At 37.6% G+C, this 21,291-nt stretch overlaps 2 protein-coding genes across 10 annotated transcripts in view; both read left to right on the top strand.

Moving 5' to 3' along the window:
- LOC109400621 (neuronal calcium sensor 2) overlaps nt 1-19,423 on the top strand; it is a 510,430-nt gene extending 491,007 nt beyond the window's left edge. For all 7 annotated transcript variants that reach the window (XM_062853212.1, XM_062853214.1, XM_062853213.1 and 4 more), the window contains one exon: nt 1,841-19,423. In XM_062853212.1, coding sequence (XP_062709196.1) covers nt 1,841-2,017 — 177 coding nt within the window. In that variant the 3' untranslated portion in view covers nt 2,018-19,423. The remainder of the gene's footprint in view (nt 1-1,840) is intronic.
- Nucleotides 1-21,291, top strand: part of LOC115270114 (neurocalcin homolog) — a 579,846-nt gene that overhangs the window by 512,117 nt on the left and 46,438 nt on the right. The gene's annotated exons all lie outside the window — the stretch shown is intronic.

Here is a 21,291-nt window from a genome sequence, read left to right as displayed (position 1 = left end):
GCTTACGCAGAAATTACAGATATTCAAATATTTGCATTATGTCTGATAGCCAAGCAGCTCTAAATGCTTTGAAATCAGCTACATGCACCTCTTAACATATTTGGGAATGTATTAATTCACTCCAACAATTAGCTCGCCGTAATCAGGTGAAGCTGTTTTGGGTTCCAGGGCACTGTGGAATTGATGGAAACGAACAAACCGATATGCTAGCAAGACTGGTTCGTCTCACCAATTCATAGGCAGTGCTGAAAATTTCATTTCGTCATATCTAAATTCAACCACCTACAGCTCATTTTAGAAGCTGAACCTGAGAATATGGTATATAAAAAACTTGTGCGGCTAGACCAGCTCTGTAAGAAAGTCACGGAAAAATCGTTGTTTTTTGCATATTTAAGGTAAATGTCACGGACTTCCTTCGATAAATGCCAATGATATTCACGATGAATATCATTTGGCATTTTTCAAAGGTAGCCCGTGACATTTACCTTAAATATTCGAAATATAGCGGTTTTTCCGTGACTTTCTTGCAGAACTGGTCTAGCCGCACAAATTTTCCATATACCATATTCTCAGGTTCAGCTTCTAAAATGAGCTGTAGGTGGTTGAATTTAGATATGACGAAATGAAATTTTCAGCACTGTTCATAGGACCACCAATTCATAGGACCACACGTTTTGTGCTGTATCTGGTTGTCTTCTCAGAATGGAGTTTAAAACATGGGAACATGAGAAAATAAAATCCAACTGGGAAAACACCACCAGTCCAAACGTTTTATAAAACCAAATTTTGTGAACACTCGCAAAATCTTAGAGCTGTCAAAAAGAGATCTAAGTATTTTCACAGGCCTTCTAACTGGCCATTATCCGAGCCGTTACCATCTGAAGCTAATTGGAAAACTTCAGGATGATGTATGTCGCTTTTGCGACATGCATAAAGAAGACTCGGAACATTTGCTGTGCCGTTGTCCGGCAATTTCTGCTAAAAGAATTAAGTTCTTCGACAAGGGGCTAATAGAACCCCTTGATGTATGGAGAACAAACCCCAAAGCGGTAGTACAGTTCATCCTAACTGTCGCACCGTGTTGGGATCAGGCTTACAGTCAAGGTTTGATTATTGCTAACACCAATAGTAATACGCTAACTTGACATAGCTAAATAAAACTGGGGCATATGTCACAATAGATCTAACAACTGGTCGCAGTAACTTAGATGCCCAACAATGAATTAAAAAAACTATTTATGTCAAATTAGAGATTTTTTACGTTTTTCGATTGCTTGTATGAAATGTTTTCTATAGTTTGGAGCTGTTAGGATGCTAAAAGTGCTAGAAATGTGGACTAAAGACTACTTTCAAAAATGAAAAAAAAACTGTACTAAAATGAGGTTCAACATCGACCATCTAACAGATCATAGGCACACCAAAGATTATTACTGAATTATAAGGCACAACATAAATTTAAACAATAACATTCTTTAAACCTTAACATGACAAAAAAAAACAAATACAAAATCGACCATATGACACAACCGAAACTTTCACACCTTCTACCGTAACCTTCAGAGTCAGTACGCAACAGTGTCTTACTGGACGACATGTTCCGTGCACGACTGGTGAACTGCTTCTGAAGGATTATGTTCTCTATCCTATCCAGTGATAGGAGAGGTTTCTACGTCCGTCGGCGTGCCGCTAGGAACCTTTCCAAAAAAAAATATATATGTTTGCAACCTCATATCTGCTAACTTCTTAAATAAAAAAAAAGATAGATAAAAAAAAACTTTGAATATGCGTTCCCTTTGTTCCCACTAACGTAAGTCATTTTTTCCTTCTCCCTCTCTTCCAGGCGATATATGATATGCTCGGTGCGTGCTCGTCCAACAAACCGGCAGACTCGGCGGAGGAACGCGCGAAAAACATCTTCGCCAAGATGGACGAAAATAACGATGGCCAACTGACGCAGGACGAGTTCCTCAAGGGCTGCCTGCAGGACGAGGAACTGTCGAAAATGCTGGCACCTTAAGCTTAAATACTTAGTAGTCATCGAGACGTCGAAACACACACACAAACACACTCACACATACAGACGGACAGACACACTCACAGGCACACACACACAGATGGACACAGAAGAAAGCAAGAGGAAAAATCATCCAATTTAGATATTTAGTAAGAATTAAAGTAATATTGAAAAGTCATACAAAAACCAAAATGAACAAAAGAGGTAAGTGGAAGCAGGGGAAAATCAGATAAAAACACAGTTGTTTGTAGGACAAAATGCACAACAAAAACGATTCAGATACATTTGCCATTAAACAGCAGCAGCAGCAGCAGCACGCATTGGAAGACAGAAAACTAACAGAAAAACGCGCGTGTTTCCAAGGACACACCGTTGTTCATCGGTAGTTTTTTCGGTTAAGTCAAGTCAAGTCAAGTCAGTAAGAATCATTAGGGAATATTCGCGTTTATAAGTTAATTAGGTAAAAAAACCGTAAAACAGAGCTGCAGCATGAAACGTTTACACAGTGTGGGAGAAAGCGAACGTGGCGAGATGCATACTAGGGTGCGGCATGTTTTTCGAAAGTTGTTTGAAATTTTGGAATTCGTGTGCTCATCTAGATGTAAATCACATAAAAAAGGAACTACGATTTTAAGCCAAACATATTGAATTTAGAGGTGGCACAAAGCTAGAGTAATAAAAAGTTACTTCAACTTAGGTCTTATCAATGTGTCAATCTCTAATTGATTTTCTATCTTTTAGTACGATTTTCTTTGAAGCTGATCTTTTGGTAAAATTTTACCAAACTTATCTACATGAACATTAATTTAACGCGTTTTTCTCGATTTATTTTCTTTTTTTCCAGAATTTTAATTTAAAAGGCTGTAACTGTTGTAAGGCCATCACCTAATCTCTATACTTTCAAATTATACTTGAAGAATTGTCTTCTTATGTGAATTGAATAAAGCAGGACTCACGTTTCGAAAAATAAGCCGCACCCTAATGCAGACCGACTTACACACAAAGGATAATTTAACGAAATGGGCCACGCCAATTAGCGACATAAAAGGGTTCGGGATCGCAGGACGAGCTCTGAGATTGAAAACGTTGCACATTTCACGCTGGTACTCACACACACACACACCTACAAACAAACGAAAGAGTTGACGTTTTTCCGGGTTTCTGTTTCCGTTGTTTTTTTACAGGATGTTAACACAGAAACAAACCAGAAACAACACTTAGAGTAGAATTAGGGAAGAGAAACAGCGCGCAGGGGATTTAATGCAAGGTAAACCAGAGCAAACACATGATAATCACTTGATTAGCTAATTACAAAAAAAAAAGAAAATTCGAATGGGAATACAACAAGGGAAGGATGTTAGAATAGGAACAGATAAGCAGTAACCGCATTCATCAAATCATGTTTTTTATACGTGTTGGTAAAGAATTGTACGTGAACGAATCATCTGTCAAGAGCGATAGGAAGCGAAGAATCGATTGGATTTTGAGCCACTACCTACCACATTGCTTCGATTTCCCATTTGCACTTTAACTTAAGACGCGAGTAAAAATTCGGGGTGGAAGAACTAGGGAGATTAATGGTATCCATAAATTTGCTTCCCCCTGATACCTGCTTTGAAGAAGCTTTCCGTTTCCGTTTTCCCGTCAGATTTCCTCCTAGGTGTTTGAAGAAGTAGAGGAAAAAAAAAAAACGAAAAATCGACGATTTGGGTGCGGGAAAAGTCAAGTCAACAAACGGAAACGCCGTAATTGGGTGAGTAATTTGATCTGTACCATTTGACCTTTCTTTGAAGTGAAAAATCCGTGCCATCTTGTAATCGCAGTTTGTTTAAGAGGGAAGGTTTACTGACAAGTTGTGCTTAAATAAAAAGAAAATCGCGTTAAGTACTGTTCCTTTGAATTCCACTAAGAATTTGCATCCTTTGACAGATACGTATTTCGACCTCAACTGTAAGGTCGTCTTCAGTGTCTTGTACTTGACTCGAGTCAAGTACAAGACACTGAAGACGACCTTACAGTTGAGGTCGAAATACGTATCTGTCAAAGGATGCAAATTCTTAGTGGAATTCAAAGGAACAGTACTTAACGCGATTTTCTTTTTATTTACAGATATTCCCCTAACAAGCCCAGGTTAATCATCATCAAGTTGTGCTTTCCCATTTTATTGAAAAATACGATTCGGGCATAACACATGCTTGCTTTTTCTGCATTTGGGGCTTTATGTATTTTGGCAAGCTTTAAAAATAGCCCTAATAATCGATTCTGAATTATCATTTTACGGAGTTTCATTTAAATGTTGCTTCAATTTTAAGATATTTTTTTTTCCAAAATTAGTCATTACTAAAAAAATGGGTTCTGTTTCCTTCTATGAACTTCAGCAGATTCTTTGGAAAGCTCGAGTGAGATTTCTTTAGAAATCCGTGAAAGATTTCTACAGAAATCTGAAAACAATTCTCCTGAAAACTATCTAAAACTTTGTAAGAAATTCCGCCAAGAGTTTCTGAAAAATTTCACTGATGAGAAGAACGTCATGATAAAAATCTGAGAAAATTCTCCATACACGAGCGGCACATTCTTTTATTTCAGTAATATATAAAGAATTCCTTCGGAAACTTATTGGATATCCCTCCAGTTATATTCAACAGACTCGTACAAAGCATTTTCCAGAAATCTATTCAGTATCCAATGAATCTGTGAAAGACTCCCGTAAGAATCTGTAATAATTATCCCTGGAAGTCTATGAGATATTAACCAAAAATTCGTTTAAAAAAATCTCTATAAATTTGTGATGGGCATCCTAAAAAAATAACTTACTGAGTTTTTGATAGTTTTTAACAGGAATCTATGAGAGATTGCCCAAGGAAACCAAGTTTTTTTTTTCAGAAATCTGTGGAAAAAATTCCCTTGAAATTTATGAGAAATTCCGCTTAGAGCTGTTAGGGTATTTCATAAAAATATGTATGAAAGTCGAATAAAAGCCCCATAACAAAATGATAACTGGTGCTCACTCCAGTACTCATTTACCAATTTTGTGTTATCACCCTGATAATTCATGTTACCGCACCTGTCAAACTCTGAAGCGCCATCATCGACAACAACATCGGAAGTTAGTAATCAATGGCCGAGAAAATATCCCACTGATAGCAAAATGAGTTTTCAATCAGATCAATTCAATTGATTTACAAAAGTTGTTATCAGGATACCCCTGATGATAACATAATGAGATATTTTAATGATATCGTGGGTATAATTGGTTGTTATCATGTTTGTTATGTTGCCTGCTTATTCAACCAAACTGAGAACAAATTTAGTTAATTATTTTCGTTATCAGGTAACACAGTTTGTTATCCGTTTATTATGAATCTTTGCTCGGGTAATCCAGCCGCAATTTTAAGCAGATCTTACCATGGGTATTTAAATGTTTTCACCAGAAATCAGGATGACAGTATGTGAAAGGTTCATTAAAAAATTCTCCATGTAAATTCACAGGATTCGTTTGAAGTATTTTTTTTTATAAATCTGTTGGATCTCAATTCATGGATCTGTGAAAGATTCTTACAAGAATCTGTAATAGTTTGCCCCAAGAATCTGAGACATATTCGTTTATAGATCTGTAAAAGATTTCTTCGGGAATATACGATGGTTATCTGTAGAAATCAGTGATAAATTCCTCCAGCCAAAATATTTTTTTTTGTTTTTAAATTTAAACTTGCAAACTTTATTTGATACCTGTAGCACATTTCCTCGAAAATCAGGGAAGGATTTTTCTAGTTAACGGTGGATAGATTCACTGAAGTCTGTTCAAAAAATTCTTGAAAATTCTACAAAATATTGGGATATTCGTTTCTTTTTTTCAGAATCTATGAGAACTCTGTGATGTATGAACAACTTATGAGAGTTTCCACGAGGAATCTATGAGAGTTTGTTGTTTTTTATTTGTAAATTCCCTGGAGTGTGTGAGAAATTCTACTTAGAATTTACAGGGAACCGCATTAAAAACCTATAAGAAAAATCTACAACAGATTCCACCCAAGAGTGATCAAACGGGTTTCCTAGAAATCTTTGAAATATTACCAATTCTGTGATTAGCTTATTCAAAAATATGAAATTTCAAGAGTAATCCTGAAAAATTCATGAAATAGGGTGACAAACGGTATTATCGGCAGGTTTGTTCTCTTCCTCATGAGGGGTTTTTGTCGACCAAATTGCCTGTAACTTGGTCATTTCATTCTGCTTGATTGGGAAAGATTTAGGAAAGATTAAGCTTTTTTAACTTTTTAATTGAAGAAAAACTTTGATATATTCTTCCAGAATTTTACGAAAGATCTCTTCGAGAATCTCCGTGTTAAACTCTCTCAGAACTTTCATCTGAAACTTATGACAAGCTTTTCCTAGAATCTGTGTAAGTTCTTTCTAAGTATTTCTGTTGGTCCCCAAGAAAGCTGGGAGATATATTTCCAAAATGAAAAAAAAAAAAAAAAAATACGACGAAGATATTTTTTTTTAAATTGAAACTTCATTAGAAGTACCGTCAAGAGTTTGTGAAAGATACAAATTTATGGACGCTTTCCAAAGAATCTGCATAAGATTCGTTTCGGAATATGTTACCATTTTTTCTTAAATTTGTAGCATATTTCAACAGAAATTTGTGATATTTGTAATCATAAATATTGTAGAAAGTTGTCGTAGAATGTGTACAAATATATGAGAATTTCAACCAGTGGATTGCTTTAAGAGTATTTGTGGAAAATTTAATTAAAAATCTTAGGAATTTCAAGTAATATCAGATTTTCAGTATTGTTTCAGTATTGTATAATAGTTTAAGTTTGGGAGAATGTGCATTTTTCATTCAAGATTCAGATGAAATTTCTCCAGGAATTTGTTATTTTTAAATATGATTCTTAATATAAAAATAAGGAATGAGATTCTACCTAGAGAGATTTTAAGATTTCGTTAGAGGTCCCCCTAGATTCAATAAAATGATCTGTCAGCAATTTGAAGCATAATTGAATGTGAGAGATTTTTCGAAAAATGACTAGGAATTTCTTCAGGAATTTATGAGATATTTCTTCAAAAATCACTGCCAAATTTATCAGAATTGTTTGAAAGATATCTTTAGATTCCTCTACTATTTTTATTATTTCTTTATTATAGAGATTTTGAGCTACATACTTCTCTCTCTCTTACAGGGACCCAATCAGAAACACGGGAGAAATTCTCTGAAAAAATCTAGATGATATATTGGAACAAAATTGCTTTCAACAATCTGTAGAAGATTTTTCCTAAAATTTGTGAGATATTTCTTCCGAGAATTGCCTCCGACAATCTGTGATCTGCCGAAATTTTCTCCAGGTTATTGTGAAGAATTTCTCCAGAAGTTCGAGAGAATTTTCATCAGAAAATTGGCAGAAATTTCTTCCTCACTTCTGTGGAAGAGTTTTTCGGGAATTCTTTAGTAATGTCTCCAAAATCTAATCCAATCATTGCTTGACTTGAGAAGGAAATATAATCTGCCTCAACAGTCAAGGGTTACCTATTATCAGTCTTTGCGTGCTTAAAAATGCTCCATGTTCATGTCAAGAAGAAGATTGATTTATGGAACGCATCTTTTCGCACCCGTGAACAATATTGCCCGAATCACCGAAAAACAGAATTATCGAAACAAAAGTAGTCCATTAAATCGGTCAAGATGGAATCTATAGACAAGCAGCTACGATTGACTTATTTTCCAGCAGCTGAATCTTTCAGCCGTTAGCAAAAGAAATTGCAGGAAAAAATGGTTTTCTGATAGATATTGGGATCTATTGGAGTTCAAAGGAAAAAAAAGTACTTTGGGATGGAATTCTGTAAAACGTCCTTCCGGAATCCTTCTAGAATGAGAGAGATTCCATAGTGAAGCTGAGAGAGATTATTTCCACGATCTGGAAGACATTCTTTTCGGACCGATGGAGAGATTTCTTCCAGAATGCTGGATAGTTTCTAGCCAACATTCGGGAGAGATAACACGGGTTATTCTGGGGAGATCCCGGGATATATTCTGAAGAGATTCCCCACGAAATCCTGTTGAAAAAATCCTACGAAGTTTTGTATAAGTACCTCAAATAATCTTTGAGAAATTTCAGACATAATCGTGGGGATCTTCCTCCCGAAATTTTGTAGAGATTTCCCACTTAAAGAGACTTCCCACTGTGGAATAAATTTCTCACAGACTGCTGGAGAGGCTCTTTATAGAGTCCTGGAAAAAGGAAAATTCCATATGGATTAACGGAGGACTTCTTCTCGGAATTGTGGAAGAATTATTCTTGGGATCCTTAAAATATGCCTTCTGAACTCTGCAGATAATCTCTGAGGAATCTTGAAGGTAATTTTCACAAAACCCTTGGGAGATTTTCCACAGAATCCTGGAGAGATTCTTGAAGACATTCTCCCCGGAATCCTGAAGAGGTTTTCTTCGGAATCCCCAGAGAATTCTGGAGAAGATCTCTGAAGCATCCTAGAGTAATTTCTCACGCATTCCTAGCGGGATTCATTACGATATCGTGTGGAGATTCATCACGCATTCCTGGAAAGATTCTCCATGGCATCCTGGAGGGATTTCTCTCAGAATTGGAGAGAGTCCTCACGAATTGCTGAGCAGTTGAAAGAATCCTCAGGAAGTAACCCTAGGAATCCCGGAGGACTTCTTCTATGAATACTGAATGAATTATTCTCTGAAGCATCTCTAGGAATCCAGATATTCTTGAAATGCCGGAGGGATTCCCTACGGAATCCTGATAAGATTCTCCAAGGAATCCAGAAGAGATTCCCTACTGAATTCCGACCAGACTACTCTCGGAATCCTAAGAAGATTTTTCACGGAATCTTGTAGCAGTTTCTTATCTTTTTAATAAGACATTCAGCATAGAATCTTGGAGAGATTTAATGAAGAACTCTGGGACGGTTGCTCATAGAATCCTGGATAAATTTATCGGGGATTCCTGTTGAAACGCCCTACGCCAACTTAAAGAGATTACTCACGAATTCATTGAGACATTCCCAACGGAACTCTGGAGAGTCTGCCCACAAAATTATCGAGAAATTCTCCATTTTATCTTGGAGAGTTTCCCCCCACGGTTTCTTGGAGAGATTGTCCACGGTATTTCGGAGAGATTTCTTCTCAAATGCCAGAAACATTTATTTTGGAATACCGCAGAGCCTTCTGCAAAGATTTTTTCCGGAATCCGTATTCTTTTCAGATTCTTTTCTGAGTTTTTTGAAAAGCTGTTTACTGAAATCTATAAGAGATGTCTTCCGCAATGATAGAGAGCTTCCTTCTGGATTGCTGGGGAGATTCCTCTCTGATTTTTTTTTTGAGATTACTTTCGAAATAATGAAGAGATTCCCCCAATAGTTCTGAAGGGATTTCTTATAATGTTCTGGTGAGGTATCTTGAAGATACTTGTTCAGAATCCTGGAGAAATTTTGACAAAAAGTCTTTTGGAATCCTTGCGAGATTCCTGGCGGAATCCTGGAGAGTTTTTAGGAACGATTTCGTTGAGATTACTTCCTGAAGAGATTTTCTACTGCTTCCTTGAGAAATGCTCGTCGGAATCCTGGAATAATTCTTCAACGACCCGGGAAGGATTCTTGCCGCAGTCCTAGAGAGGTTTGCTCCACAATGCTGAACACATTCTGGAATACATTGGAACTCAGGAGATATTCCTTCAACAATCTTGGAGTAATTCCTTCCGGATTGCTGGGAATTCCTCTCTCAATTTTGGAGAAATTACTTCCGAAATACTGGAGTTATTTCTCCCGGAATTCCAGCTTCTGCAATTCAGAAGAGATTCTTTTCGGAATTTTGCAGACATTTCCTGAAGTAATACATTCCGGAGCTCTGGAGAGTTCTACAAGAATTCTGGCGTGCTTTGGAGAATTATCTTGGAGAGATACTTGACTCATTGTGGAATCCTTACGAGATTCCTGGTGGAATCCTCGAAATATTAACCCTCCGTAAGTCGCGCGAGTTCTGAAGAGATTTCCTGTGAGATCTTCACGATTATACTCAGAACACTGGTTGGAGAGATTCGCCATGGAATCCTGCAGAGTCATTTCCTACGGAATCCTGAATACATTTTCCACAAAATCCCGGAAAATTTTATCATGGAATCTCGGGTTGGCTTCCTCGGGGAGAGATTCTTCGAGGAATTTGGAAGCTTAATGAAGCTTAATGGAGTCCCTAATTAAATCCATGAGGCATTTCCTCCCGACACGAATGCCCATTTTTGGGTAAAATGTCGTAAATAAATTATAATAATAATAATAATGAGGCATTTCCTACGGAATCTTGAAGAAATTATTTCTCTCTGAAGATTGTCAACGAAATTCTGAAGGGATTCCCAAAATAATCCTGTAGAAACTTTCCACGCAATCTTGGAAATATTTGCTACAACATCTGGATGATATTGGCCACAAAATACCGGAATTCCGGAGAAGAGGATCCCCACGAGGAGTCCCGTAGAAATTCTCAAGGAATCTTGATCTTATTCCTCACGATATCCGGAATTTTTATGGAATTCTAAGAGACTGCCTGCAGAGATTCTCCACGAAATCTGCTGGAGAAACTCCTCCCTGAAACCTGAAGAGATTACTAATAGAATTCTGAAGAAATTCCTGGAGTAATTTCCCGCGATAATTTCCCGGGAAACTCTTCGTGGAGTTTTGGAGACGTTTCTGCCTGATTCATTTAACACCCTGAAAAGATTCCTTCCGGATTATACACAAGCTTACCACAGATTTCTGCAGAGAATACTTGTAGTATTCTTGAGAGATGCTTTCAGGAATTCAAGAGAGATAAGATTCAAACTGTCACAATCGTGAGAAGTTATTCTTTGGAGTTTTGAAGATCTTTTTTTTCATATCAATAGAGGTGCTTCATCTAGTACTCTGAAGATATCTCTTCAGAAAATATTCTTCACAACGTTCTAATAGCTTCTAGAATCGTGGGAAATCCTTCCTGCCATCCTGGAGAGATTCTTTCTGGAAGCACGAGGAGTTTTCTTCTCGAATTCTGAAATTATTACATCCGAAATTTTGTGGCTATTTGTTCCGGAATCTTAGAGAGTTCCATCCGGAGTTTGGGAGAAATTTTTAACAAAATCCTGTAAAGATTCCTTCATGGAATCCACGAGAAAATCTCTATGAAACCTTGGGAGGATTCCTTGAAAAATTCTAGAGTTATTCCGTTCTGAGGCGTGGACAGATAGGCTTCCGAAATCTTGGAGATATTCAAAAAACTGAAGGGATTCATTCAGAAAAGAGGAGGGATTCCTTCTGGAATCTAGGAGAAATTTCTTCAGGAATTTAGGATAATTTTCATCAGGAATCTTCAGGAAGGTTTTATTATAATTCTAGAGTGATTCCACACGGAATCAATGAGACTTTTCCTGGGGAATCCTGGAGAGAAGCTTTTCCAAATCTTGGAAAGATTTCTTCATGAATTCTGAATCGATTTTTCAGAAATTTTGAAAAGGTTCTTCCAAAATTCTTCTAGAGTTCCTTCTAGAACTTTCCGGAGTCCTGGAGTGATTTTCATTAAATCATGGAGAGGTTCTATACAGAATCCTTGAGATTTTTCCTACGAAGTACTGGAGATATTCCGTTCTGATTCGTGGATAGATTGTGGAAATTCTTTTCGGAATCTTAGAGAAGTTCCTTCCGGATCTTGAAAAGATTTTCATGAATTTCTGGAGATATCCCACACGGAATCCATGAGCAATTTCCTAAGGAATACTAAAGAGATTCCTTCATTTATCCTGGAAGTATTCCGTTCTCTGATTCTTAAAGAGATTGCTTCCGGAATCTTGGAGATTTTCTCCTTAGAAAACTGAAGAGATTTATCCCGAAATCCTTGGGTAGTTATTTCAGGATTTTTTGAGATTGAGATTACTTTTTTGAGATTGAGCGATTCCTTCCGAAATCTTAAAAAAATGGTACCAAGAATTTTGATTTTTTTTTCATTAAACTCTGGAAGATTCTACATGGCATCCCCTAAGAAATCCTGGAAAGATTCTTTTCGAATCCTTTGAAAGATTTTTTCCATAATCCTCGAAAAGAAAAATCCATAAATTTTCAAGATTCTTTTCGAAAATATTCCGGAATCCTTGCGAGATTTTCATGCAGTTCCATAGGGAACTATTGAGAGATTCCTTCTGAATTCTTGAAGATATTTCGTTCTAATTCGTGGAGAGATTGCCTTCTCAACCTTGGAGCTCTTCTTCTTTTGAAAACCCAGAGAGATTTTTTTCCCGGAATCTTGAACAAATTTCAATAAAATTTCGGAAAGATTCGGCACGGAATCCATGAGATATTCCCTACGGAATTCTGCAAAGTTTATTTTTGAAATCTTCGAAAGATTCGGTCCTATATCTTGGCAGGATTCGTTCCTTTGTCCTGGAAGAATTCCCTCTGGAATAACAGAGAGATTTCTTCCGGAATCCTGAAGAGAATCGAACACCTGAAAGCAGTTTTTCACATTCTCACTAGCAAGTAGTTTCCATTCTCCGACATCAGTTCATTCGACCTTCAACATTGCAGCGACCTTGTTCGCCATTTATCGCATAATGGACCAGCTCAGACGAATCCACCGGGTATCGAAATGGATACCAATATAGCTAGAAGGAGAGAGCAACTCTACTACAAAGCTCTCCTCGGGCACATTCATCCATCCATGAATATTTCATTTTGTTCGCATTAAGCGCAAAGCTAAGTTCAGCCCTCTTCTTCCGCAGCACCGGAAACACTCCCGTAAGTTCCGCTTGGCCGTCGTTTGCTTCGAGTAGCGATTTCCGTGATTGTGATCCATCTTTCATGCCGAGCGGCCGACCGACTGGGACATCGAACTTGCTCCCTCTTACGAAAATAATTCGTCGGGTCACTAAAAGATGTACAATTATGTTTCAATTTGGGTGCTACACACAGCTATAATAGCAGCAGCGTGGGCGGTTCATCTCCTAAGGCTGAGGTCCGATGTCGGTGATGGAAAGGAACATTGATTTAATTTCGTTGAGATGAATTGACGACGACCTTTGCCTTTCGACCGTGAACCCCAAGTTGTGAATTATCATTCGAGAGGTCGCTTCTTCCTTCCGTTCACCCCAGGAAAATGTCACCCCAGAAGAAACAACCGACAATTCCGAGAGAGGTCAAATTTCCGAATTGTTTCGCTTCGATTAGCGAGCAGACTCTCGAAACTCGGTCTACCCGCGCCTTTTTGCTGCGGTTGGTGAACTGTGGTGGCCCCGCAATGCGATTCGACCGGCGACTGGGGAAAAAGCACATCCAATCGCTAATCGTATTATCGCTTTCGACTCCGTCGTTGTCTCTATGGCAATCAATGGCTGCAATCGTTTGTCGTTTCCATCTTGATTGGGAAAAATGACTCAGCTTCGAATGAATGGCGATGGGAATTTCGCCTGGGACAGATTGTGGAACACGAGTTTAGTAGGAAAGGTCGACTGTCGCCAGAGAAAGTGGGTATCGATTGGAAATCTTGAAGAGATTCATTCTGGAGGAGCTATTCCATTTGGAGTCCTGATGAGATTTCGTCTGGAATCCTGGAGAGATTCCATCTGAAACACTAGAGAGATTCCTTCAGAAATCTTGCGGTGATTCCGTTTGGAACTCTGCAGAGATTGCGTCTGAAATCCTGAAGAGATTCCGTCCAAAGAAAGATTCTTTCATGAATCCTGGTCTAAAATTCTGGAAAAGTTTCGTTTCTTTTACTGGAAAGATTCCGTTTCAAAACCGGAGAGGTTCTTTCAGAAATTTTGGAGAGATTTCGTCCAGCATCCTGGAGAGATTTTCCCTGGAATATCGGAGTGATGCCTTCAGAAACCATGAAGAGAATTCGTCTGGAATACTGGAGAGATTCCTGCAGGTATGCTGACAAAATTTCGTTTGGAAGCCAGGAGAAGTTTCGTCTCGATCACTGGAATGTTTCCGTTTGAAAACTGGAGAGATTATATCAGAAATCCTGCAGAGATTTCGCCTGGAAACCTGGAAAGATTTCTTCTGGATTCTAGATAAGATTTCGTCTAGAATCGTGGAAAAATTTCGCCTCAAATACCGAAGAGATTACAGAAATCCTGAGGATTTTGTCTGCAATCTTAAAGAAGTTTCTTCTTAATTACTGTAATGTTTCCGTTTGAAAAACTGGAGAGATTATTTCAGAAATTTTGGAGAGATTTCATCCAGCATCCAGAAGAAATTTCATCCAGCATCCAGGAGAAATTTCACCCGGAATATCGAAGTGATTTCTTCAGAAATCTTGAATAGAATCCGTCTGGAATACTGGAGAGATCCATTTAGGTATCCTGGTGAGATTCCGTCTCTAATCGTGGAAAGATTTCACCGGGAATATCGGAGAAATTTTGCCTGTTTTATCGGAGAGATTTCTTAAGAAATCCTGGAAGAAACTCGTATGGAATACTGGAGAGATTCCTTCAGAAATCCAAGGGAGATTTCTTCCGTATTCCTGGAAAGGTTTCGTATCGAATCCTGGAAAGATTCAGTTTCAAAAATTGGAGAGGTTCTTTCAAAAATTTTGGAGAGATTTCGTCCAGCATCCTGGAGAGATTTTCCCTGGAATATCGGAGTGATGCCTTCAGAAACCATGAAGAGAATTCGTCTGGAATACTGGAGAGATTCCTGCAGGTATGCTGACAAAATTTCGTTTGGAAGCCAGGAGAAGTTTCGTCTCGATCACTGGGAAGTTTCCGTTTGAAAACTGGAGAGAGTATATCAGAAATCCTGCAGAGATTTCGCCTGGAAACCTGGAAAGATTTCTTCTGGATTCTAGATAAGATTTCGTCTAGAATCGTGGAAAAATTTCGCCTCAAATACCGAAGAGATTACAGAAATCCTGAGGATTTTGTCTGCAATCTTAAAGAAGTTTCTTCTTAATTACTGTAATGTTTCCGTTTGAAAAACTGGAGAGATTATTTCAGAAATTTTGGAGAGATTTCATCCAGCATCCAGAAGAAATTTCATCCAGCATCCAGGAGAAATTTCACCCGGAATATCGAAGTGATTTCTTCAGAAATCTTGAATAGAATCCGTCTGGAATACTGGAGAGATCCATTTAGGTATCCTGGTGAGATTCCGTCTCTAATCGTGGAGAGATTTCACCGGGAATATCGGAGAAATTTTGCCTGTATTATCGGAGAGATTCCTTAAGAAATCCTGGAGAAAACTCGTATGGAATACTGGAGAGATTCCTTCAGAAATCCAAGGGAGATGTCTTCTGTATTCCTGGAAAGGTTTCGTATCGAATCCTGGAAAGATTCAGTTTCAAAAACTGGAGAGGTTCTTTCAGAAATCATGGAGAGATTTCGTCCGGCATCCTGCAGAGATTTTGCCTGGAATATCGGAGTTATTCCTTCAGAAATCCTGTAGAGAATTCGTTTCGAATACTGGAGAGATTCCTTCAGGTATCATGACGTAATTTCGTTTGAAAGCCAGGAGAAGTTTCGTCTCGAACACTGGGAAGTTTCCATTTAAGAACTAGAGAGATTTCTCCTGGAAGTCTAGAGAGAATCCGTCTGGAATTCTGGGAAAAAAAAATGTCTGGAATCGTGGAAAGATTTTACCTGGAGTATCGGAAAGGTTCCTTAAGAAATCCTGGAGAGAACTGGACTGGAATACTGGGGAGAATCATTCAGAAATCTTGAAGCGATTCAATCTGGAATCTTGGATTGATTTCGTTTGGAATCTTGGAGAGATTTTGCCTGGAATACCGGAAAGACTTCTTTAGAAATCTTGAACAAATTCCGTCTGCAATCCCAAAAGAGTTTCGTCTCGATTACTGGAATCTCAACCGGAAATTCAAACGGAATTTTGAAATAGATTTTTTTTTTCAGAAATCTTGGAGAGATTTCGCCTGTAATATCTGAGTGATTTCTTCAGAAATCCTGAAGAGAATCCACCTGGAACAACAAAGATTACTTCAGAATACCCGATGAAGTTTAGTTTAGAAGCCAGGTGAAGTTTCGTCTCGAATACTGAAAAGTTTTTGTTTTAAAATTGGAGAGATTCTGTCAGAAATCTTGGAGAGATTTCGCCAGGAGTTCCGGAGAGATTCCGTCTGGATTCTTGAAGAGTTTTCGTTTGAAACCGTGGAGAGATTTCCCCTGTAATATCGGAGAGACTTCGTCTGTAATATCGAAGATGTTTCTTCAGAAACCCTGGAGAGAAGTCGTCTGGAATACTGAAGAGATTTCTTCAGAAATCTTAGAAAGAATCTATATGGAACTCTGGAGATGTTTCGTTTCGAATAATGGAAAGATTTCGTTTGAAAACCTGAAAAGATTCTTTAGACATGCTGGAGAACTTTCGTCTTGAACACTGGAAAGAATCCGTGTGTAAAACTGAAGGTATTCTACCAGAAATCTTGAGAAAGTTTTGTCTGGCAACTTGGAGAGATTTTGCCTGGAATATAGGAGAGATTCCTTCAGAAATCTTGAAGATAGTCCGTCTAAAATACTTGAAAGATTCCATTTGAAAAACTGTTTGGAATCTGTCAGAAATCTTGGAGAAATATACCATGGAAGCCCAGAGAGATTTCGTCTGAAATCCCAAAGAAATTTCATTTGGACTCTTCAAGAGATTTTGTCTGGAATACCGAAGGGATTCTTTCAAAAAATCTTGGGACGATTCCGTCTGGAATCCTGGAGAAGTTTATTCTCGATTACTAGAAAGATTCGGTTTGCAAAACTGGAGAGATTTTGTCTGCGGAATACCGGAGAGATTAGACTTGGAATATCGGAGAGATTCCATCAGGACTCAAATTCTGGAGAGAACCCTTCAGAAATGCTGGTGAAATTTTGTTTGAAATCCAGAAGAAGTTTCGTCTGAAAAGATTCCGTTTGAAAAACTGGAGAATTTTCTCCTGGGAGCCTGGAGAGATTTCGTCTGGAATCCTGATGCGATTGAATCTGGAATCGTGGAGAGATGTTACCTAGAATATCGGAGGAATTTCGCCTAAAATAACGGAAAGATTGCTTCTGAAATCCTGTAGAGAACTCGGCTGAAATCCCGGAGAGATTTCATCTGGATTCGTGGAGAAGTTCGTAATTAATCCTGTACGGGTTCCGTTTGACAAACTGGAGAGATTGTTCCAAAAATATATTTTGAACTGCTTCCTGGGGAGATTTTGTCTGGAATAGCAGAGATATTTCCCCGGGAATATCGGAGAGATTCCTTTCGCATCCATGAAGGTAAGCCGTATAATATGCTGGAGAGATTGCTTCAGAAATCCTTGGAAGATTTGGTTTGGAATCTAGGAGTAGTTTTGTTTAAAGTGCTGAAAAGATTCCATTTGAATTACTGGAGAGATTCTGTCAGAAATCATGTAGAGATTTCGCATGGGAGCCTGGAGAGATCCCTTCAGGTATCCAAGGGAGATCTCGTATGAAATCGTGGAGAGATTTCCCCTGGAATATCGGATAGTTTACGCCTGGAGGATTATTTTAGAAATCCTGTAGAGAACTCGTCTTAAATGCTGGAGAGAATCCTTTACAAATTCTGGGAAGATTTCACCGGAAATACAGGAGAAGTTTCGTCTAGAATACTTGAAAGACTCCGTTTTAAAAATTGGAGAGATTCTAACAGAAATCTTGGAGAGATTTCATCTGGGAGCCTGGAGAGATCCCATCTGGAATCCTGGAGAGATTTCGTCTGAAAACTAGGAGAGATTACTTCTAGAATATCGGAGAGATTTCAACTGCAACATTGGTGAGATACCTTCAGAAATCCTGAGGATATTCCATTTGAACCTAGGAGAAGTTTCGTACAGAATACGGGGAAAACTCTGTTTGAAAACTGGAGAGATTCTTTCAAAAATCCTGGAGAAGTTTCCTCTTCAATACTGAAGAGATACTTTAGAAATCCTGCGGAGTTTGTGTCTGAAATAATTATGAGGATTTTCTTCAGAAATCTTGTAGGAATCCAAGAGAAGCTGTGTCTCGAATACTGGGAATATTCCATTTAAAAACTGGAGAGATTCCTTCAGAAATCTTGGAGAGATTTTCTCCGAGATCTTGGAAAAAATTCGCCTGGAATACCGGAGAGATTGCTCCAGTTGGAAATCCTGGAGAAATTTCGTTTAGAATACTGGAAAGATTCCGTTTGAAAAACTGGAGAGTTCTTTCAGAAATCTTGGTCTAGTTTATTTTCCAATACTGAAAATATTTCGTTTAAAACTCTAAATTTTCTTCAAAAATACTCAAGAGATTCCTTCTGGAATTCTGGAGAAGCTTCGTCTCGAATACTGAAAAAAAGCCGCTGAAAATCTGGAGCGATTTTTTTTCTAAAATTTTGGAGAGATTTCTGCCGAAATTCTGGAAAGTTTTCGCCTGGAATACCGACGAGATTCCCTCAAAATTCTGAAGAGATTTCGTTCGCAATCCTGGAGAGATTTTGCCTGGAATACAGGAGAAGTTTCGTCAGGAAAGTTCTGTAGATGATTTCTCCTGAAGTTGTGGAGAGATACCTCCTGCAATTCTGAGAAAGCAAAACAAAAAAAGCAACGATTTTTCCGGAACATTTGTAAAATTCTTTCAGGAATCCACGAGAAGCTTCTCCGTAAAATCTGTACAGGTTTCTTTCAGAATATTAAAAAATTCTTTCCGGAAGCTTCTTTCAAAAATTTTAGAGATATCTTTCGCTAGATTTTTTTTAAAATTTGGCGGTTCAAACATTTTATTATTATTATTTTTTTTTATCAAGAATTCATGTTAGTGAATCACTAGTCATTTGGTGTGCCCTTGTTACCAACTTTTCCCCTATCAACATACGCTTTCACCCAAAATGCTTACCTCGAGGTTTTGGTGCAACCGCATACTAGAGTGGCTTTTCCCCCATATACCTTCTTATAAATCTGAACGATTTTGTACATATTTTTGATACTACTTAAGGCATTACGATTTACATTATCAAATTATACTGTGACAAGCGTGCTGTACAATGATCTAGTTTTTATCATTTCTCGACTTGGTATTCTTCTCGCTTTCGTTTCGGATTTCGACCGGATGATGGTTGAAAGTAATCGAATGGCTTAGTCAAGTCAACTTTGCGCGTTTCCGCTTTTCAACCATCTCTCGAACATTATTACTCGATATTAGTTTAAGTGAAAAGCGTAGTTAAGATTTAATCGCAAGTCGCACACAAACACACTTACAATGTTCATAACTTGAGAACAAAAAAAAAGATTACAACAAAAAATTTACTAAATGTAAAACCAGAAATCCATTTTTGCACAAAACCAACTTTAACATGTGTCTAGCACAAAAACGTCATGAGAACAAAAACAAAATGAACGGAAAATATGATATTTTAGAATTTATAGAGAACTCTAACACAGATTACAGAAAATCACAAGCAGCAACTATGTACTAGACGAGAAACAAGAACAAACACAAACTAAAAGCTGTAAGCTGTCATTATGATGAAAACAGAAGTCATTTAAAGATGCGTCACCTCTATCTCTCTTTTCAAGAAAGTGGATGTTGATATAGCCTATATACTATTATTAAAAAAACGAAAAATCTTTAAAAACATTCACAAAAAAAGTCACATAAACGCAAAACAAGTCCTTCCTTTCGTTTTTCAATTATTTCCTCAAAGAGTGCAAAATAAATGAAACAAAAAAAAAAACAAACGCAAAACAATGATAAACGAATTTTTGAAAATCCCGCGCTTTATTACCAAAAAAATAAAAAAGAAAAAAACACCAAAAAAACGTATGATCACACACACAACCTTTGAAAGCCGCTGCGCTGCAATCAGCGCAAACAGCAGATTTAACACAAAACCCAAAATAAGATGAAACAAAAAAAATGAATCAAATTAATGTTTAATGATGAAAAGAGCCCTTTGAACAAGAACAACAAAAATTTCTCACCCAAGATAAACACACACAAACACAGAAGAAGAAGAAGAAAAAAACAAACATTCTGGCTGTTTATGGCTTATGAGAAACAAAACAAAAAGAATAAAAAAAAAGATGAGAAAATACATGTAGTCAATACAAGGAATACAAATTGATGTTCTTGTGATTTGAGTCACTGTCCTGACTCTGGGTTTGTTTTTGGGTAACCGGGATCAAATCCATTGAAAACTTGCCATATGGGTTTCTGTTGGAATACTTCTTAGGATTTCTTGGATGCTTTTTTATAGAAAAGTGGGGCATAAATCCTGGAAAATAAATTTCAAGTATTTTGACAGTCGTTTTTGTCATCTACTTTGGGGAATCCATTTGAGACATCCTACTGTAGTTCTTGTAGAGAAACAGTGAGATACTTCTGGCGGGGTACTTCTAAAAATTATTTACTCCATTAAAAAAAGATTATTTTTGTAATGGACAAACTAATAAATTTTCAGAAAAGCTGAATTTTTGAAAATCGTTGAATTATTGTTGTATGTATGAATCGGTGAGCTCGTTCCATGCAATTATTTTATAGTGAATCCTTAGAAAAATGTTATTCAGCACTATCATACATTTTTGCACATGTCAACCTGGATACAACCGAAAATCTAATATTTTCCTCCCACATATTCATCGGCTTAACCATCATGCATTGAAGGCAACTGAATGATGGGGAAGGATTCAACGTCAATCACATGTCATCGTCGGCCGATAGAATGAATTTGAAAACAACCACCTACCAACACGTACGCTACATGTATTTAAACTGCGCCTAAGGTGCTGTAGCATGGTTATTCGATGTAAATTACGTTTCGTACCCACTCACATACTCATTCTGCCGTTTTGCCATCATATGTTATGCCATTAAAAAAATGTTTCCTACACGTCGTTTGACGGATGAAATTAGGAGTGAAAAATGACTGTTTGCCATATCGTTTTCGATGATTAATGGTGTTTTAACGATTTAATCAAGTTACTGCGATATAAGCTATTAAAGCTCATTCAATTTTTTCGAATCAGACGTGTTACCACGTTCCATGAACTTAAGCTAATAGGCACGACTTTATTCAGCAAAACCATATCATGAGGATTCCCGATGCGGTTCAGAATTTATTTCGTGATGGAAAAGCTGAGAAGCCGGAAGAAGATGAATTTTCATTTGGGCCTTATTGGCTTGTCGAATGTTGGCGTCTTTCACGAATTTTTACACAAAAAGTCTTTGGAAACCTCAAAACATTTTCTTTACTAACATAAAAGGGTCATCGATGAAGAGACATCGATCATATCAGTTAGATCCTAATGAAAAATCATTGTC

This window comes from Aedes albopictus, chromosome 2 (genome assembly GCF_035046485.1).
Source record: "Aedes albopictus strain Foshan chromosome 2, AalbF5, whole genome shotgun sequence".
Classification (NCBI taxonomy): Eukaryota; Metazoa; Arthropoda; class Insecta; order Diptera; family Culicidae; genus Aedes; species Aedes albopictus.
Note: the sequence above shows the minus strand (reverse complement) of the source record. Positions and strands in the feature narration are given on the sequence as shown.